Here is a 19,288-nt window from a genome sequence, read left to right on the forward strand (position 1 = left end):
CGGATACATCAAATACCCTACAAGTACAAGTTCGACCCTTGAAGTCAACATGAAAATCAAATTCACCGTCATGCACATGGAACTGAAATCGATTAAGTGGATAAACGCTGTGAATCTAGCATTTTCACCTTCCTCACGTAATAACTTTTCATAATATGGAGATAAATGTTCGTTGTGGTTGGATGATTTTTCTAATCTATGATAAAACCAATCTTGTATTGTGAATCTTAAATAGTCAGCTAATGTTGTTATGGGATATTTCCTAGCTTCTCTGCACTGACTATTAAAACTCTCAGCGTAATTACTTGTCATTTGATTGTATCGCGAACCGAGGAAAAAAGCACGACTCCATCTCTCCACTCCAATTTGTTCCAAATATTGAGCAATCCTAGGGTCTTTAGTTCTGATCTTGTCAAAATGATTCTGAAACGTGGTCTCGGTGTATGCACGAGAAGCCAAATAAAACTCAACATGACAGTTATCAGTTTTAAATTTGGCCATTATATTCATTTTGATGTGGTATGTGCATGCACCGTGATGTGCTTCTGGAAAAATCGCGGACAAGGCGTTGGCAATACTTGGGTGTCTATCGGATATGAAGACGAGATCCGGGACTGATCCAATTGCCAACCTTAGTTGTTGCATGAAATATGTCCAAGAGTTATTATTCTCTGAATCAACGACACCAAAAGCAACGGGATATAGTTGCTCGTTCGCATCCAATGCTATCGCAACCAGTAGTTGACCTCCAACTTTATGCTTAAGGAAGCTGGCATCGATGCACAATACAGGACGACAACATCCTATGAAACCCCTAGAGACATGAACATATACCTGAAGTGTCCTTCCTCATCCGTCTGGATGTCAATTATGGTACCTGGGTTCTTCTTCTGCAACATGAACAGGTAGGATGGCAATTCACCATAGGAATCCTCCACAGTTCCTCGCACCGCCATTAAGGCCTTTTCCCTTGACCTCCAAGCCTTATTATATGTCAAAGTTAACCCATAACTTGTATGCATGTCTTCCATTATTTTTTTAGGCATGTGGTCATGGTGATGGTCCATGTATTTACGTTTGATACACTCCGCAATTACCCATGATGGTGCTTGCCTCACATTGTCTTGTCTCGTCAAAATTGAGCATGTGTGTTCTTTTACAAATTTTCTGATCTCAAACATCTCCGAAAATTTTCCTTTCATAGCACGCAATTTCCACTTGCAGTTCTCAGCCATACATTTTACAAACCAAAGATTTTTTGTTGACTTCACCACTTTAAGGACAAAGTGATTAGACATCGCATGTCTATGCAACCTCAATTGTATTTCTTTTTTGTTGTCAAAAAACGTACCCACTTCCAATGAATTTTCAATTAATGGAGCAGGAGTTTCGATCTCGAGTGGTTCATATGAGAAGTAGTGATTGGTTCCCTCAGTATGGCTGAATGTATTCCTAACATGGGAAGTGCTTGGTTGACTTGGGAAGACATTTTCCGGCTCAAAAACATCTTGCTCCTCGCATACATCTCTCTGCTCAAAAACATCTTGCTGCTCAAATATATCTCGCTGCTCAAACACATTCTTCTGCTCAGATACATCTTGTTGCCTTGGGAATACATCTTGTTGACTTGGGAATACATCTTGCTGCTCAAATACGTCGCGCTGCTCACATACATCTCGATGCCTTGGTAAGATATCTTGCTGCTCAAATATGTCATTTTCTGGTCTTTCACTTTGTTGAGTTGAAGGTATTGACTTCTCTACTAAGGAGACACATAGCGGGGCGCGATGATTGGGCAGTGAAGACGAGAGTTCTTGTAAATAGAACGCCACATCGCTATCTCCAATGATTGTTGCAGGAGGAGAATTGATCATTAACATATTATACTTTACCTTGAACACTAAGTCATATCTTAGTTTGTCCACACCAATAGAATTATAGACAATTGAAGCTAACTCTTCATATGTAGCATTTCGGGGTACATTCACACCACGACACGAACTTGAGACAAAAGAACTAACCCCACAATCATCAGTTTTCCAGTCTCCATCAAAGAGGAGAAAAACACCAACATTCATGTGATCTGCAATTGATAAAAATTCACAGAAGTCATTGACAGTGACCAGTCAGTGTTAATTGCAAGGAGGAAAATGCAAGGAAAATACATCTGTCGCAGGCGACAGTGCATCTGTCGCAGGCGGGAAATGCATCTGTCGCAGGCGAGAAATGCATCTGGCGCATGCGACAGATGCATTTCCCGCCTGCGACAGATGTATCGTCGTCTGCGACAGATACATCGTCGTCTGCGACAGATGCACTGTCGCCTTCGTCACCTTCGTCGGATGTATATTTCACTGTAAAACAAATCAGCCAAGCTCTAAAACCATTATTCCATGACCTAACCTACATCCTAGACTCTAACCGACAAAACCCTAAAACGACGAAGGTCTAACCTGAATGTTGAAGACGTTCCAGTTTTGTTGATGAAGGACGTTGATGATGAAGGAAGGATCCGTTGATGATGAAGGAAGCGTTGATGATGAAGGAAAGTTGATGAAGGAAGGACGGGGAAAGGACGGTTGGTGGAGAGGAGGGAAAGGGGAGAAGAATAGGGACACTTTAACTGAAAGGCGCACTACTGACATTTTAATTTTTTTTTTTTTAAATAAAGGGTAAAACTGAGGTCAAAAATGAAAAAATTATAAATCACCTGCTAAAAGTGGTAATAACCCTCTTATAAGGGTTATTCCATCAAATTTCCCTTCCAATGTCCTTCCTTCAAACCTTTTTAAAATTCTCATTAAAAAAAAAAAAATACAATGATGCTTACATAGTCAAAGTTAACTATATATATATTTAATTTTTTTTTACCAATTTAAATAAATGTGAACATAATTTATAAAATCATAATTACAGACAATAAATTTAAAAAATGACATGAAGTCAAGGACATTATTCTTTTCTTCCCTAAACAAAATAGACACACTACTAATAGAAGGTGTTAGGTAATGGTGATTCAGACAGAAACGTGGGTCACGCTCTGTTCCGTGTACCGGTTGAATTACTTCCTAAACAACGGTGGCTACCAACCACCTGACCTAACCCCTGTCTGTTAAATCTGTCAATTGTCTCATTCAACAACTTCCATGAACAAATTTATCTCTGTAAATCAGTGTCACTACCTACCAATTTCCTCAGAGTGGGTGAGGTCTTTATAAGCTAAAACCCAGTTAGTTAGTTAGAGTTTGTGCCTGTTTCCTCCACTAATTACATCTTTCATAGATCATTTCTGCAAGATAAGTTGGTTGAGCTAACACATATCCCAATGGCTCAAGAAATTGTATACCCAGAAGAAGAGGTACATATGGGCAAAAGGTTGTATATTTCACTTTCTCTATTAAGAATACTGATACCAGTATTATTATGGTGTTTTGCATTACTACTAGGTTGTTCTCACTAAGGAAATTGATCATGTGAGGTCCATTGTCTTGAATCGACCTAATCAATTGAATGTCATTTCATCAAAAGTGGTAAGCATCTTAGTTTACTTCAATTTCCTGATCTGGAGGTTTTTAAATATCTAAATAGTTGAAATTCTGGGAATTAGGTTTCTACTCTAGCTGAATGTTTGGAAAAATGGGAGAGAGACAGCAGTGTGGAGCTTGTGATAATCAAGGTTAGGTATTTATTTCACTTCAATAGTGTAAGGCTAGTTGGACTTTCCTGGATATGGTTTTGTTTTCTGATCATTTCACATTTGTGTCATTAGGGAGTTGGTCGTGCCTTTTCTGCTGGAGGTGACTTAAAGATGTTTTACAATGGCAGAAATTTAAGTATGCTATTTTGTGTGTTTTTTATTAGAACTTTATTCAAATGCATGTGGATTTATTATACTTAAAAGTTTTGGTTATTTGACAGAGGATTCCTGCCTTGAGGTGGTGTATAGAATGTATTGGCTGTGCTATCATATCCATTCATTTAAGAAGACCCAGGTACTGTTCTATATCTGTTTGACTATGTAAGAACTATATCTGTAATGGTATAACAAAGGTAAAAAAAACAATGAAGATAATGAATGTATAAAGAACAGGAAATCAATGTGGGAATGATGGATAAAGACAAGATTAGCGTAGAAAACACCGTGCAGGTGAAATATTACTGTGTCTAAATTCTAATGTTTGACAACTCTAGGTTGCACTTGTTCATGGAATTGCAATGGGTGGAGGAGCATCTTTGATGGTTCCAATGAAGTTTTCAGTTGTGACTGAAAAGACTGTGAGTATTCACTATTTAACCAAAAATCAAGCTTAATAAGAAATTCTATTGTTGCATCTTTCAATGAACTTACTATTATCAGATCTTATTTTAGGTATTTTCTACGCCTGAAGCGAGTATTGGGTTTCACACGGATTGTGGATTCTCATACATGCTCTCTCATCTCCCTGGCCATATCGGTATGCATTTCATTACTGTAGGATAATATCGTATTCTCAAGGTGACCATACATTTTATAGATTTCTGAAGTGAACAGATATGGATGTCATTGTTTAACTATCTTGCAATTCAACTTTGTAAATCACATATCAATACCAAGATTAGATTTGAGATTTTACTTCAATTTTTAACCATTCTCACGGAAAAGGAAGAACTTGGAATCTCTGCAGTTACAGTTTTATACTTTTATTCATGTGTTTGTTGAATTGTATTGTTTAGGTTGTCCATTCTCTTATATTGTTTAGTCTGTGTGCATGGACTTTTTATGCTATAATTTTTTATATACATTGATGAAAAAGAATGGAAACCTTAAGTAGATTATTTTATAAAATAACTTGTTTTGTTTAAAAAAAAAAGAAAGAAAACAGAATAAAAACAAATTGTTTTTGCTCTAATACAAGAAATCAGCAAAAACTAATTTCTGATTCAATTAAATGTGTTTGCAGGGGAATATCTGGGTCTAACTGGAGCTAGACTGAATGGAAAGGAATTGGTTTCAGTTGGACTGGCAACTTATTTTGTCCCTTCCGAGGTGATTTGGGTCTTTTTTCTTCTTTTTCTAATTAATTTCTTCTCCCTTTTTCATTTTCCCTAAATCAACTTGATAGATTATGTTATCTTTAGATTGTGTTGTAACATTATTGGGATTAAAATAAGCATGTAATGCTAGAATGGGTGTATATTTGTACAGAAGCCTGACCATGGAAACTTACCTTGAACATGATCCAAATCAGGGCCAGGGTCTATTCCATAATTGAGAAGCTCCTCTACCTTGCCCAATGACATGGCTTAAGGCCATGCAGGCATGAAAAAAAAGCTGAGAATAGTCTCTCTTTTTATCTTTTCTTTTTTCTGTGAAAAGCTCTTCGATTTATTGTTATTATTTCTAACAGGATAAAATTTAACTTTTAGAATTGGATGAAAGTAACACTACCTCAAATTGGTAATGACTTTCATCCATTTTTTTGAGAAGTTACCTTTGATATTTATTTGATTTTATAATTTTAAAACTCAGAGGGAAAAATTGGAGAAAAGATGTGTCTTATTTGTTATCAAAGTAAAAAAAATCAAATCCACATGCTCGAACCCAAGACCTTAGGGTGAGAATATCCACCTCTTGATATTAAACGATTTTTGACCTAGCCATAACAGGAGGTTTTTGCTTTCTTGTCAGATTATGGTGCAATCTTGTGCATTTGAACACAATTTTGATTCACCTTGGATGGATCCCTTTGTTCTTTTTCTTCCTGGAGGTGTAATCAATTAGGACACTTGTCTCCTTGTTTTGAATAGCCACATAATATTGTTTGATCTATATTCCAGTCTATGGAAACACTCTATTACAAGTAGTAATAGGATATTTGTACCTTAGGGATTATTGTTATGTTCTTTAGGATAATAGGGCTGACCTAATCACATGAGAGTGCTGAAGAATATTATTTATTTTGTTTTCTAGAGATTAATAGTGTAAATAGAGATAGAAATTAGGGTCTCATAATCATGTTTTTGAGTGTGAATAGACCGTTTTTATTTTCTCATTTATGAAAGATTTCTTCCTAGTGAACTTTAATTTTTGAAAATTGTCGGGGGTGAAGAAGACAGATCTTAGCATTAAGAGAGCTAGAATCAGCATTTCATGACTTGTCTTGATTCGGCTCGAAGAGTTTTGATGTTGTTTTTTATTTTCTCTGTAGTTCATTTTGCTGAATTTGTAATAACTCCATCATTTGGTTTGTAATATCAGAAATTGTCAGAGCTGGAAAAATGCTTGGTAAGCTTAAATTCTGGTGATGAGTCTGCTGTCAAATCTACTATTGTGAAGTTCTCAGAAAATGTTCAGATTGATGAAGCAAGTATTTTAAACAAGTAAGATTTCTTATCTAGTAAATCCTCTTCCTTGTAGCTGAAGAGATGTTTACAGAAGTTGTTTTTGTATTAATTCACAGGCTGTCAATAATTAATGAGTGTTTCTGTAAGGACACAGTGGAAGATATTATAAAATCTTGTGTAAGTTCTCCTGTAATTTACTGGATATAGAGTTCTTCATTGTGCCAACTGCAAATTAAGATATACATCTCATCTTCCAGGAAACTGAAGCTAGCAAAGAAGGAAGTGAATGGATTGGTTCAGTTGTCAAGGGCTTAAAGAGAGCATCACCTACAGGATTGAAGATAACTCTAAGATCAGTAATGTTTTTTGCATTGCTGTGAAATCTTGAGCAATTTGTATTTTTAGTTCTATTTTGTGTATTTGTACTTCTACTACTACAATATCCAGTTGATGACTATAACTGTGAGATACATGAATGCTAGAACTCAATCTTCTATAAACTAATAATAAGAGTTGCATTAAAAGTAGGACTTTTCTTGTTGGATAAACAGATTCGCGAAGGAAGGAAGCAGAAACTGTCTGATTGTCTGAAGAAGGAGTTCAGGCTGACAATGAACATTCTAAGAACCACAATATCTGGTGATGTCTACGAGGTATTATTAGGAAAGAAAGAATTATATTGGCACGTAATTGAAGCATTAATTTATTGTTTTCATAACATACAGGGTATTCGAGCTCTTACAATTGACAAGGATAATTCTCCAAAGGTACTATATCTCATTTCCTTGTTTTTTTTTTGTAAACCAGAGGAAGTTAGCACGACTGCACACAGTCTTGGTCTCCCACTTTAACTTAAAGCGTTTTTAGTGAGAATCGAGTTTGAAATCTTTGATCTCTTAGGCATTACTCTTCCCACTTGAGAGAAATTATAGAATTGTATTATGAGGTATTTGTGGAGTAAGCCCATAAACAAGTGTTTAAATTATTTTTCAATTTTGAAATCCGCCTTTAATCTCTTTTATTATTTTAAATCTAGGCCCATATACTATGAATGAGTTTTGAGATAAACCCCTTTTAAGTGAAATTTTAACTAGATCTTTTTCTTTCAAACACTTAAATCACATATGACCATTTTTTCTTCATTTAATAAGGGCCGCTCTAGATGTTGTGCTTCATTTGATATCCAATTTGTTGAAGGTGTAAGATTATCATGTTAAGGAATGAACTTGAATGCAGTCTCCTTATTTTTCCATGGCATTATCAAAATGAGAAATCCTGATGATTTGCAAAATCTGTATTTTTTTCTTAATCATGGCAGCAAAACTGAAATGGGTTTGAAACAACTTAATGCAACTTTTGAGAAAGGTGCCAAGAGTAAAGCATCAACATATTTAACAAAATAGTGAAACTCTAATTTTGAGAATTCTATCAAACGATGTCCCTCTAAAGTATTGCTAGAATGTGAAGCTAAAACACATGTAAATCGTGGGTGGTTTGCATATGAACGAGAAGGGGATTTAGTAATTTGCTTATTAGAACCTGATTATGTTAATAGAATTACCACCACAAACTAGCTCACTCTCTCTTTCTCTTTCATAGTGGGATCCTCCTAGCCTTGCTAAAGTGGATGAGGAGAAAATAGATGCTGTCTTTCAGCCATTTGAGAAGGAGCAGGAGCTTCATGTTCCTGACAATGAGGAGCACAGGTCAGCAGGGACTTACAGTTTTAATGTTCCCCCTACTTACAATTAAGTCCAACTAGAAAATCTGATGTATGCTCTGTTTTCAACTGAAAAAATAAACAGGTGGGAAGGAAAGTACGAGAATTCAGTCTATGCAGAAAAAAAAGCAACCAATTGACAGAAGTATTTGTCAATTTACCTATTTTGTTCTATGTTCTGCAAATTCCTCTGTGGACAATTCTCTCAATCTATTATGGTCCTTTGTTCTTAGCTAAACAGAAACTTATGGTGTTGTACTAAAATTTAAATCTATCTCTTTGTTTCTGACACTAGTAATGTTGGGTAATGAGTTGGGGAAAGAAATAACACAAAGGATGAAACTGATTGGTTGAGACAGCGTTTAAGAAAAAATGATGAAAAATCGACCGAATCGAGTTATAATTTTCTGTATCGACTCTGTCCGGTTCGGTTGATGGTTTAGATAATAAAAAACGACGATTTAACGACTATTTATATACGTGTTTTGTATCTTTTAAATATGTCTTTTAACCTAATCGTAAACGATGAATATTATGCTACTTTTGGTTATGTTTTGTTTAAACTCATCTTAATTTAATTAATATTTTAATATATATATATATATATATATATTTTAAAGTTAAATAGTTATTTTATTACATAATTTAAATTAGAATTTTATTTGTAAGAATGTTTCTCAATTAGATTTTTGATTGTTTATTATATATATATATTTATATTTTTTTTGATTGTTTATTATATATATATATTTATATTTGTTATTATTTTATTTTTTAGTTTATTATATTATATATATTTGTTATTTTTTTAACGATTAAACCGACTAAATCAATCTTATAACTGAATCGACATTTAATAGTCAATCGACGGATGAAGATTTTGAAAAACCGACACCAACGATTGAGATGATTTTTTGTAAAAAAAATTAACCGTACCACTTATACCTCTTGTTAAATTAAGTAAAATGGGGAAATAAAAGGAAATTGTTAAATTAAGTTAAAAGGGGAAATCATTAAATTAAGTTAAATTATGAAAAACGTTTTAATTGATTAAATTGAACTTAGAATAATTAAAATGAACACACATGGTTTTGATGAAGGAATAAACTAAGTTCACTAATGTGTTAATTCGTAGGTAAAATTGAAGACTTGCTCACAGTAGAGTTGCTCAAACAACAGAGTAGCTCATTAGATGAAGACTCGCTATCAGCTGAGCTGCTCCATCAGCAGAGTTCGCTAACAACAGAGTTTTCATCAACAGACTCGCTATCAACTAAGCTCCTCCATCAGCAAAGTTTGCTAACATCAGAGTTGCCATCAACTGAAGAATCACTGGCAGCAGAGTTGCTCAAACAGTAGAGTTCGCTAGCAGCAAAGCTTACTATCAACATAGTTCGTCAACAACAGAGTTGCTCAAATAGCAAAGTTCGCTAGTAGGAGAGCTCGCTATCAGCAGAGTTTGCCAACAGTAGAGTTGCCATCAACTGAAGACTCGATGACAACATAGTTTCTTCATCAGCAGAACCGATCAACAACTGAGTTCACTATCAACAGAGTAGCTCATTAGCAGAGTTAATGATCAGGAGAACTCGCTATCAGCTGAGTTCTACATCAGGTGAATACGACAAAATACAATACAACAAAATGTACAACCAGCTCTCTGCTCTGACATTCAAAATGATAAACGAATATTCCATTCATATGCGCACTAAAATCTCATACACCAGACATACGACAAACGTACCGTTGCCACGCATCGACAAAATAGATTCGACCGTTGCCATGCATAAAAAGAAATTAGAGAACAACGGTGAAGCTCTCTTGTTCTCTCTGGTCCAAAAAACTCTTTGGTTCTTTGTGCTCTGGTTCGTTTTTCAAGTTTACGCATACACAAGACGATATACGTTGAGCGATAATCTTTTGTAGCATTCGATAATCATTTTATTTGTGTAAGTTGAACAGATAGTCGTTTGTTCAACAAGATAGTGTGAGAGTTAGGAGTTCAGACATACAAGTGTTAAGACTTGTGATCTGAGTGGGTTTGTGTATAGGCTATACAAATCAAAGTCTTCTAGTGGAATCCTTCTGGAAAACAAAAGAAGGGGTGGCGTATGAGTCTTTATCTCCGAACATCCATAAAATCTTGTCTTGTCTTTTCATTGCTACATTTATTCTCATATATGCCGCTTCAAATCCTGTAAGCATTTTTCGCACTTGAAACCGTTCAAGAGTTTGCTAAGATTTATCCAAGAATAGTAACAGATTTCAATCCCTAACAGGATTAAAATCGCATTTAAGTGAAAAATAAAACAATAGTATTCAACCCCACTTCTACTATTGTCTTCGATCCTAACAAGTGGTATCAAAGCAAGATTTTCTATTCTTAAGCTACTACAGATATCTGAATCATGTCTTACCTAAACAAGATTTAAATATTCTCAAAGGAAGACTATGATAAGTGGAAGATCAGAATGCAAGCACATCTAACGGCACAAGATGATGACATGTAGTATGTCATCATAGATGGTCCCATGAAGATATTAAAGGTCAATATAAACACAAATACAATGGAGGGTTCTCCTCAGATTACAGAGAAACCTAGATATGAGTGGACTGCTGAAGACAAGAGGAAGGCCAACCTCGATAACGTAGCCAAAGACATCCTCTACAAAACTTTGGACAAGAACATGTTCAGCAAGATCAAATCATGTTCCTTTACCAAAGAGATCTGGGAGAAGCTAACTCAACTTTGTGAAGGAAACAACCAAATAAAAGAAAACAAGTTGATGGTTGCCACACAAAAGTTCGACAATATCAGGACGCGCCCAAGTGAGACTATGACTGAGTTCGACGAAAGATTCAGCAGCATAGTCATCGAACACTCAACCCTGGGAAAGGTATATAGCAATAGGGAAGTTGTTATCAAAGATATGAGAGCTTTGCCCAGAAATGGAATATTAAAACAATGGCTATGAGGGAATCCAAAGACCTCAAAAAAATTGAGCTATATGATCTTTTTGTCGATCTGAAGACTTATGAGTTTGAGATAAACTCAAGGAATGAGGAGGAGCCGTCCACCTCCATCACAACACAAGCATTGGTGACTACTGAAGAGCCACCTGCTTCGACGTCTGCTAAGTCTGCTGAAGAGTCAACGATAACGCGATGTCATTATTTGTCAAAAAGTTTGGCATATTCATGAGGAAGAATCATTCGAACTATAATCTTAATAGAAACAATTATAAAAATGAGTTTAATGCTAATTTAAAATATTTTAATTGTGACAGACCAGGTCACTTTATGGCTGACTACAGAAAACCCAAAAGAAGGAATAAGGAGGATCGCAAATTTTCCAGGAACAAGATGACAAGAGGCTCTGCTTGTTGAGGAAAGCAAGAGAAAATGGGCTGAAAGTGATTATGATGAGAGCTCCTTAAGTAAAAGTGAGGAAGAAATTGTCAAATGCCTCATTACATATGACAACGAAGTATTTGATTTCACCTCTGATGAATTCACAAGAAATGATTTAATTATTGCACTCAATAACATGGTCATTGAGTACAAGAAACTATCAGATCTTCTTAACGAAGTAAATTTGAAAAACAAATCTTACAATACAAGTTTCTCAAATCAAAATAATGAACCAGAAGTTTTAAGAAACAAAATGAATGAGCTATTAGTTGAGAATGAGAAGCTCAAAGAAACAGTTCAGAGTTTATCTATTAAAAATCAAAGATTTAACTATGTGGTTGGTTCATGGATTAAGTTTAGAAATGCTCTCAAGCAATTGCATGAGCAACAAAGGTTTGTCGGATGCAAATCCGGTCTGGGATTTGTTGGGGGCAATCCAACTGAGTCCTACAACAAGTTGAACCCGATAAAAGGCAAACTTAATATTATAAGTTTCGTGAAGGAAAATTCATCTGACATTCGAACTAATCAAAATTGTAATAATTTGACTCTTAAAGATGAAATTAAATATGTTAAGACAACTAACTAAAAGTCAACTAGCTTAAGCTAAAAAACAGGCAGCCAGCTGGTCTGGTAAGCACAAACCTGACAAAAAGCCAGGAATGTTTTTATCAAAAATTATTTTCTAAAATTAACGGATCATCAGCAGGCAGAAAGACATATGCCAAGTCTAAAACATACATATTATTAAAAACACAAAATGGGAGATCCATAAAAATTACTCAAGTATGGATCTCTAATGGACTAGTTAACTATGGACCCAAATAAATATGGGTACTAAAGCTGTCAATGTTTATATGTGAAGGTAAAATAGGACAACAACTTGGAAGATTCAATATGGTATCTAGACATCAGCTGCTCCAGGCATATGACAAGTAACATCCGGCTGCTGACAGACATATCAAAATGCACTAGACCAAAAATCACTTTCAGTGATAACTTGAAAGTTAAAACTGTGGGTAAGGGTAAAATTGTCCACGGTAATCTTACTGTTAATAATGTGTTATTGGTAGAAAATCTATGTTACAATTTAATTAGCATAAGTCAAATGTGCGATAATGGGCACATAGTAGAATTTCAAAATCATGCATGTCTTGTTAGAGATCAGTAGGGGAACACCCTACTGACAAGAAGTAGAGTAGGAAACTTCTATAAAATTAATTGGAAGAATAAATCTTCAAATCCTGTATGCATGATTGCCAAAAATGACTAAAATTGGTTATGACATAAAAGACTTAACCACCTAAAATTTAAAACAATAAATAATATTTGTACAAAAGATCTTGTAACTAGAATTCCTAAACTGAAATTTAATAAAAATAAGGTCTGTCCAGCTTGTCAAATGGACAAACAAATCAGATAAACATTTAAAAACAAAGGAAATATTAAATCTGATAGATGTATAGAATTACTACATATGGATCTGTTTGGTCCAATTCTAGTAACTAGTTTAGGGGGAATGAGATATATATTGCTCCTAATTGATGACTACTCAAGGTTTACTTATGTAGTATTTTTTAGTATCTAAGGATCAAACTGGAGTTAATTTAATAAAAATTCTTAGATTACAAAACAAAAAATCTTTAAGCATTATAAAAATTAGAAGTGACAGAGGAACATAATTCACAAACAAGAATCTGTCTTCTTTTCTTGAGGAATCTGGTATTAGACACGAGTTGTCTAGTGCTAGAACTCCACAGAAAAACGGTGTTGCTGAAAAGAGAAACATAACACTAAAAGAAACAACTAGATCAATGTTAGCTGATTCTGGTGTGTCTCAAAAACTTTGGGCATACGCTATTAATACAACATGTTATACTCAAAATAGATCGATGATTAATAAACGATTTAATAAAATACCTTATAAAATTTGGTATGGAAAAGTTCCTAAAATATCATACTTTAGGATATTCGGCTGTAAGTGTTTTATTCACAACAATGGAAAAAATAATCTAACTGCCTTTGATGCCAAAGAAGATATTGGCATCATGCTAGGTTATTCTTTAGTCAACAAAGCCTATAGAGTTTTCAATTAACAAACTCTAACTGTTGAAGAATCAACCAATGTTGTATTTGATGAATCTGTTGAAAATAATTCTAATGAAATTAATGAAGTAATTAATAGATTATAAGCAACTAATCTCCAATCTGATAGTGACGATGAAGTTCAAATTAACAGAAACAATCCATCTAATCAGCCAACTGACACAATTGATTTTCAACCAAGCACCCAGACTGAAAGTCAATAGGCAGTTGACAGTCTAGATGTTGTTGGAACAGCTGATCAGACATCTGACCTTCTAGAAATGAACTCCAGATGGAATAAAAATCATCCACCAGAATTAATCATAGGAAATCCCTCTGCATCTCTTAGAACCAAAAATCAATTGATTGATCAATATACAAACTCTGCTTTCATCTCTCAAATCGAACCTAAGAAAGTAGATGAAGCATTGCTCGATCTAGATTGGATCAATGCCATGCAAGAAGAACTAAACCAATTTGAAAGAAACAAAGTTTGACATCTAATTCTCAGACCAGATAATCAACCCGTTATTGGAACTAGGTGGGTATTTAAAAACAAACTAAATGAAGATGTATTAGTTATTAGAAACAAAGCTAGGCTAGTAGCTTAAGGATACAGACAAGAGGAAAGAATTGACTTCTATGAGTCATTTTCTCCTGTAGCTAAGTTAGAAGCTATTAGAATCTTCTTAGCATATGTTGCTTTCAAAAATTTTAAAGTATATCAAATGGACGTTAAGAGTGCATTTCTTAACGACACACTCAATGAGGATGTTTATGTTTAACAACCTCTTGGTTTTCAAAATTATACCTTGCCTCATCATGTTTTCAAATTAGTTAAAGCATTTTATGGACTTCAACAAGTTCCTAGAGCTTGGTATGACACATTGTCAAAATTCTTATTTGAGCATGATTTTGTTATTGGCACCGTAGATAAAACACTCTTTAAATTTGTCAAAGACTCACATATTTTATTTGTACAAATTTATGTAGATGACATCTTCTTTGGGTCAACTAACCCCAAATTATGTGAAAAGTTCTCTAAGTTCATACATGACAAATTTGAGATGAGCATGATGGGTGAGCTAACGTTCTTCCTTGGACTTCAAGTTAGACAACTTGAAAATGGAATATTCATAAATCAAGCTAAGTACACCAGGGAATTACTGAAGAAATTTGATATGGAGAACTGCTCAGCTGCCTCAACTCTCATGAACTCATCGAGCAAACTGGACAAAGATAAAGGAGTTCAAGATGTTGATATCACAGCCTATCGAGGGATCATTAACTCCTTACTCTATCTGACAGCCAGTTGACTAGACATCATGTTTGTTGTCGGTGTGTGTGGAAGATTTCAGGCTAACCTTAAACAATCTCATCACATAGCTGATAAACGTATTTTGAAATATCTTAAGGGAACTTAATGTGTTGGACTGTGGTATCCAAAGGATTCAAGTTTCAATTTAATGAGTTACTCTAATGCAGACTATGCAAGATGTAAGATTGATATGAAAAGCACTAGTGGATTGTGTCAGTTCCTTAGTAATTGTCTGATTTCGTGGTTCAATAAAAAGCAGACGTCTATTGCCACTTCAACAGCAGAAGCAGAGTACCTTGTTGTTGGCAGCTACTGTGCTCAACTACTATAGATTAAACAACAGCTGAGGGACTTTGGCATTAGGGCAGATGAGTCACCAATATTTTGTGATAACACCAGTGCCATATCGATCATATATAATCTAGTGTTGCACTCAAGGATAAAGCATATCGACATTCGACACCATTTCATTCGAGACCATGTAGCGCAGAAGCACGTCCGACTGGAATACGTGCCAACCGATCAATAAGTGGATGATATTTTCACAAATGCACTCCTCGAGACTAAGTTTTCTTACTTTAGAAGTATTTTAGGTATTTTAGATTTAAATTAATTAATCATGCATAAACTTAGGGGGAATCTGATGGTCAGCTGATAAGCCAGACATGTTGAAATAGCTGCCTCTAACTCAGCTGAAAGAAGAGTCGGCTGATGACACTATACATCAGACGAGGTTATGCATAAGCAACTTGTAATTTCAGTAGAGTATATTAACTCAGTTGATAGGCAAAGTATGTTATCAGCTGATTGTATATCAGCTGAATACTACGCGCTATCAGCTGAGTACTTAGCTGATGAGAAAGGTATGGTGCCAAGCATAGTACATCATCTGTTAATGTGCGTCAGCAGAATGCCTTCAGTAGAGTAGTGACACTCAACTGAAATAAAAGGCATGCGGATAACACGGTCCTTCAACTGTCTTAGTGAGTATCAGTCGACTACTCATCATCTGAGTGGAACAACATTTCGATCTTATTAATATACTGTCGCATTATCTCCCTTAGGATAATGAACGGTCACAATTTTGAATTAAATTATTAAAAATAAATACTTTGTATGCTAATTTTTGCTCAAATAACATGAAGACACTTGAACTGTCATGTTATATAAATATGTGACCAACATTTCTAAACGACTCACATTCTCAACAACAATTTACATTCTCTCTTGCGATTTTAACTATAAATCCTAACTTTCTTCATCTTCTCTTTGAAACCCTAACTTAAATGGTGTATTTCTCTTAGAACATTCTTTAAGTAGACTTCGAGTTTGTCTACACTTTAGCGGTTCCCAAGATTGTGAAGATGTTCTAAACCCTAGAAGCAACCGACCTGAAGAAGTTTATAGGGGAACCAACTGCGTACACGAAGAAGAGGTACGTCAGTTTTTCTCGATAGAGAAGGTCGTCGAGGACACCATCCAGTGCACGGTGAAAGGCACTAAGCTCACTATCTCAGAAGAGGCGTTCACCGAACACTTTCAGCTTCCGATGGAAGAGAACATCGCCTTCGACCATATACCAGTAGCCGTGATTAAGGAGTTGTAGACGGCTTTCTCGGAATTCTCACAAGCCATTCATACTCATGGAAAGAAGAAGGTGATGAAACCATAATATCGTCTACTCAACAATATTTTAGCAAAATCCTTCGAGCAAAGGTAGGGTCCTTCGACGCTTACACTCAGGACTTCTTCAAGATAATGGTTGGAATCACAAAAGGAATGGCCATCAACTGGTCATCAATCCTCTTCACAACCCTAATAACCATGGTGACGCTCTCGAAGAATCAGCATACTGGATTTGCTGTGCAAATCAACAGACTGCTCGAGCACTTCAAAGTAAATGTAGGTAGGAGAGTGAACATCCATTCATCTAGGATTCTGACCAATAGGATGGTCAGTACCTACATTCTCAAGATAAGAGGGGTGCATGACTCAAGCCTCGAAATATCCGCATAACAGTCAAGCGAACAGTCAACAACTCTCCCAAGCGACCAACAACGAGAAAGAGAAGGAGGCTGATACTTGAGTATCTGCTGAAAGCTTAAGAAATCGAGCCCTTGACTCAACAGGAGAGTCATTCAAGACTGTCTCTAAGGCCAAGAATGCAAGACTAGAGAAAACAACAGAAGTAGACTCCGATGTAGTGATTGAAATAAATGTCACTACAGTCGCAGCTACAACTCATGAGACAACCCCTACAGTGGTACTTGCTAAAGCACAAGCTGAAGGAATTGCTAAAAGACCAGTTGCAGTGTCAGTTGAAGGTCCTATTGCAGCAAAATCAACAGTAGCAACCATACCAACAGTTGTTTCATTAACAACTGTCTCACCAGCAGCTACCGTAGCACCAGCTCCAACTGCTATAAGTATCCAAATAAGAGAACCAGTTCCAGCTGCTGCATGAACTGCCGAAGTTACAAGTAAAGGAAAAGAACTTGCGATCTTTGAACCCAAGGCTCCCTCCCCGGATCTATGACAGACTGCTCCCTTGCGATATTACCAGCCATCTCCCCATATCAACAATCGACTCGTCATTCAACATAGCTGCCATCAGCTGAAGACTCGTTAGCAACAGAGCTGCCATCAGCTGAAGACTCTCTAGTAGTAGAGTTGCTTAAATAGTAGAGTAACTCATAAAATGAAGACTCGCTATCAACTAAGCTATTCCATCAGTAGAGTTTGCTAACAGTAGAGTTGCCATCAGCAGACTCGCTATTAGTTGAGCCGCTCTATCAGCAAAGTTTGTTAATAGTAGAATTTCCATAAGCTGAAGACTCGCTGGATGTAGAGTTTCTCAAACAACATAGTTCGCTAGCAGTAGAGCTCATTATTAGTAGAGTTCGCCAACAATTGAGTTGCCATCATCTTAAGACTCGCTAGCAGCAGAGTTGCTCAAACAGTAGAGTTCGCTAGCAGTAGAGCTCGTTATCAGCCGAGTTCGCCAAAAATAGAGTTTTCATCAGATGAAGACTCGCTGGAAGTAGAGTTGCTTCATCAACATAGTTGATTAACAACTGAGTTCGCTATCAGTAGAGTAGCTCATTAGTAGAGCTAATGATCAGCAAAGCTAATGATCAGCAAAGCTCACTAAGAATAGAGTTCTACATCAGCTGAATACGACAAAATGTACAACCAGCTATCTACTCTGACATGTAAAACGATAAACGAATATTTCATTCACATGCGCACTAAAATCCGGTATGTTAGACATACGACAAACGTACCATTGCCACATTTCGACAAAATAGATTCGACTGTTTCCATTCCTCAAGCATAAAAAGAAATCAGAGAGCAACGATGAAGCTCTCTTGTTCTCTCTGGTCCGAAAAACTCTCCAGTTCTTTGTTCTCTCGTTCGTTCTTCAAGTTTACGCATACACGAGACGATATACGTTGAGCGATAATCTTTTGTAGCATTCTATAATCAGTTTACTTGTGTAAGTTGAATAAATAGTCATCTGTTCAACAAGATAGTTTGAGAGCTATGAGTTCATACATGCAAGTGTTAAGGCCTGTGATCTGAGTGGATTTGTGTAGAGGCTATACAAATCAAATTCTTCTTGTAGAATCATTTTAGAAATAGAAGAAGTGGTGACGTAGGAGTCTTTATCTCAGAGCATCCATAAAATCTTGTGTTGTCTTTTCATTGCTTCATTCATTCTCATATCTGCCGCTTCAAATCTTGTAAGCATTTTCCGCACTTGAAACCGTTCAAGAGCTTGTTACGATTTGTCCAAGAATAGAAATAGATTTTCAATCCCTAAAAGGATTAAAATCGCATTTAAGTGAAAAATAGAACAACAATATTCAACCCCCTTCTACTATTGTCTTCGATCTTAACACCCCTAAATTGAGAAGTGATCAATCCAACCCATATTACTTCATTCAAATCTAGTTATTCTAATTTAGGTTGTAGTTAACTCAACTTGAAGGAGTGACCAATTCAGCCCATATTATCTAATTCATAAATTAGGTACTCAATTCATAATTTATATCTACTCATTCTAATTTGGGACATGTGATTATCCAACTCATATGATCTAATTCATATATATTTCTAAGGTGCACTTAGACAACTCATGTGTTTATTTGTTAAATAAGTGAGTGTGTTTTGTCAATGTAACATTTGGTTGTCTAAGTGCACCTTATAAATGGATGGTTCACTTTTAGATTGAGACAAATATAAGTTTTGAAATTTGGTTCAAAGAAAGACTACAACTCCCAATAGATATTGTGTTTGATGTATAATTAAAAATTCCACTATTTCTGTTTTGATATGCTGAACAATTTTTGAAAGATGAGTTTTATTTAAAAATAAAATAATGTAGGATAGTTTAGTAATTAAAGTGTGTATTTTTTAAATAATGATTA

The 19,288-nt window shown here is 35.6% G+C and overlaps 2 protein-coding genes across 2 annotated transcripts; both read left to right on the forward strand.

Moving 5' to 3' along the window:
- The first annotated feature begins 3,051 nt into the window (after nucleotides 1-3,051).
- Nucleotides 3,052-8,390, forward strand: LOC124945005 (3-hydroxyisobutyryl-CoA hydrolase-like protein 5). The gene is made up of 15 exons (XM_047485365.1): nucleotides 3,052-3,358; nucleotides 3,447-3,530; nucleotides 3,608-3,676; nucleotides 3,770-3,833; nucleotides 3,919-3,992; nucleotides 4,192-4,275; nucleotides 4,370-4,454; nucleotides 4,941-5,026; nucleotides 6,239-6,360; nucleotides 6,441-6,501; nucleotides 6,582-6,680; nucleotides 6,876-6,977; nucleotides 7,050-7,091; nucleotides 7,924-8,030; nucleotides 8,130-8,390. The coding sequence occupies exons 1-15, from the start codon at nucleotides 3,326-3,328 to the stop codon at nucleotides 8,182-8,184; spliced, it is 1,167 nt and encodes a 388-aa protein (XP_047341321.1). The 5' UTR covers nucleotides 3,052-3,325; the 3' UTR covers nucleotides 8,185-8,390.
- A 3,201-nt stretch (nucleotides 8,391-11,591) lies between these two features.
- On the forward strand, nucleotides 11,592-15,189 carry LOC124909688. Its single transcript, XM_047450342.1, has 2 exons — nucleotides 11,592-11,928; nucleotides 15,026-15,189. The coding sequence occupies exons 1-2, from the start codon at nucleotides 11,592-11,594 to the stop codon at nucleotides 15,187-15,189; spliced, it is 501 nt and encodes a 166-aa protein (XP_047306298.1).
- Nucleotides 15,190-19,288: the final 4,099 nt, after the last annotated feature.

This window comes from Impatiens glandulifera, chromosome 7 (genome assembly GCF_907164915.1).
Source record: "Impatiens glandulifera chromosome 7, dImpGla2.1, whole genome shotgun sequence".
Lineage (NCBI taxonomy): Eukaryota > Viridiplantae > Streptophyta > Magnoliopsida > Ericales > Balsaminaceae > Impatiens > Impatiens glandulifera.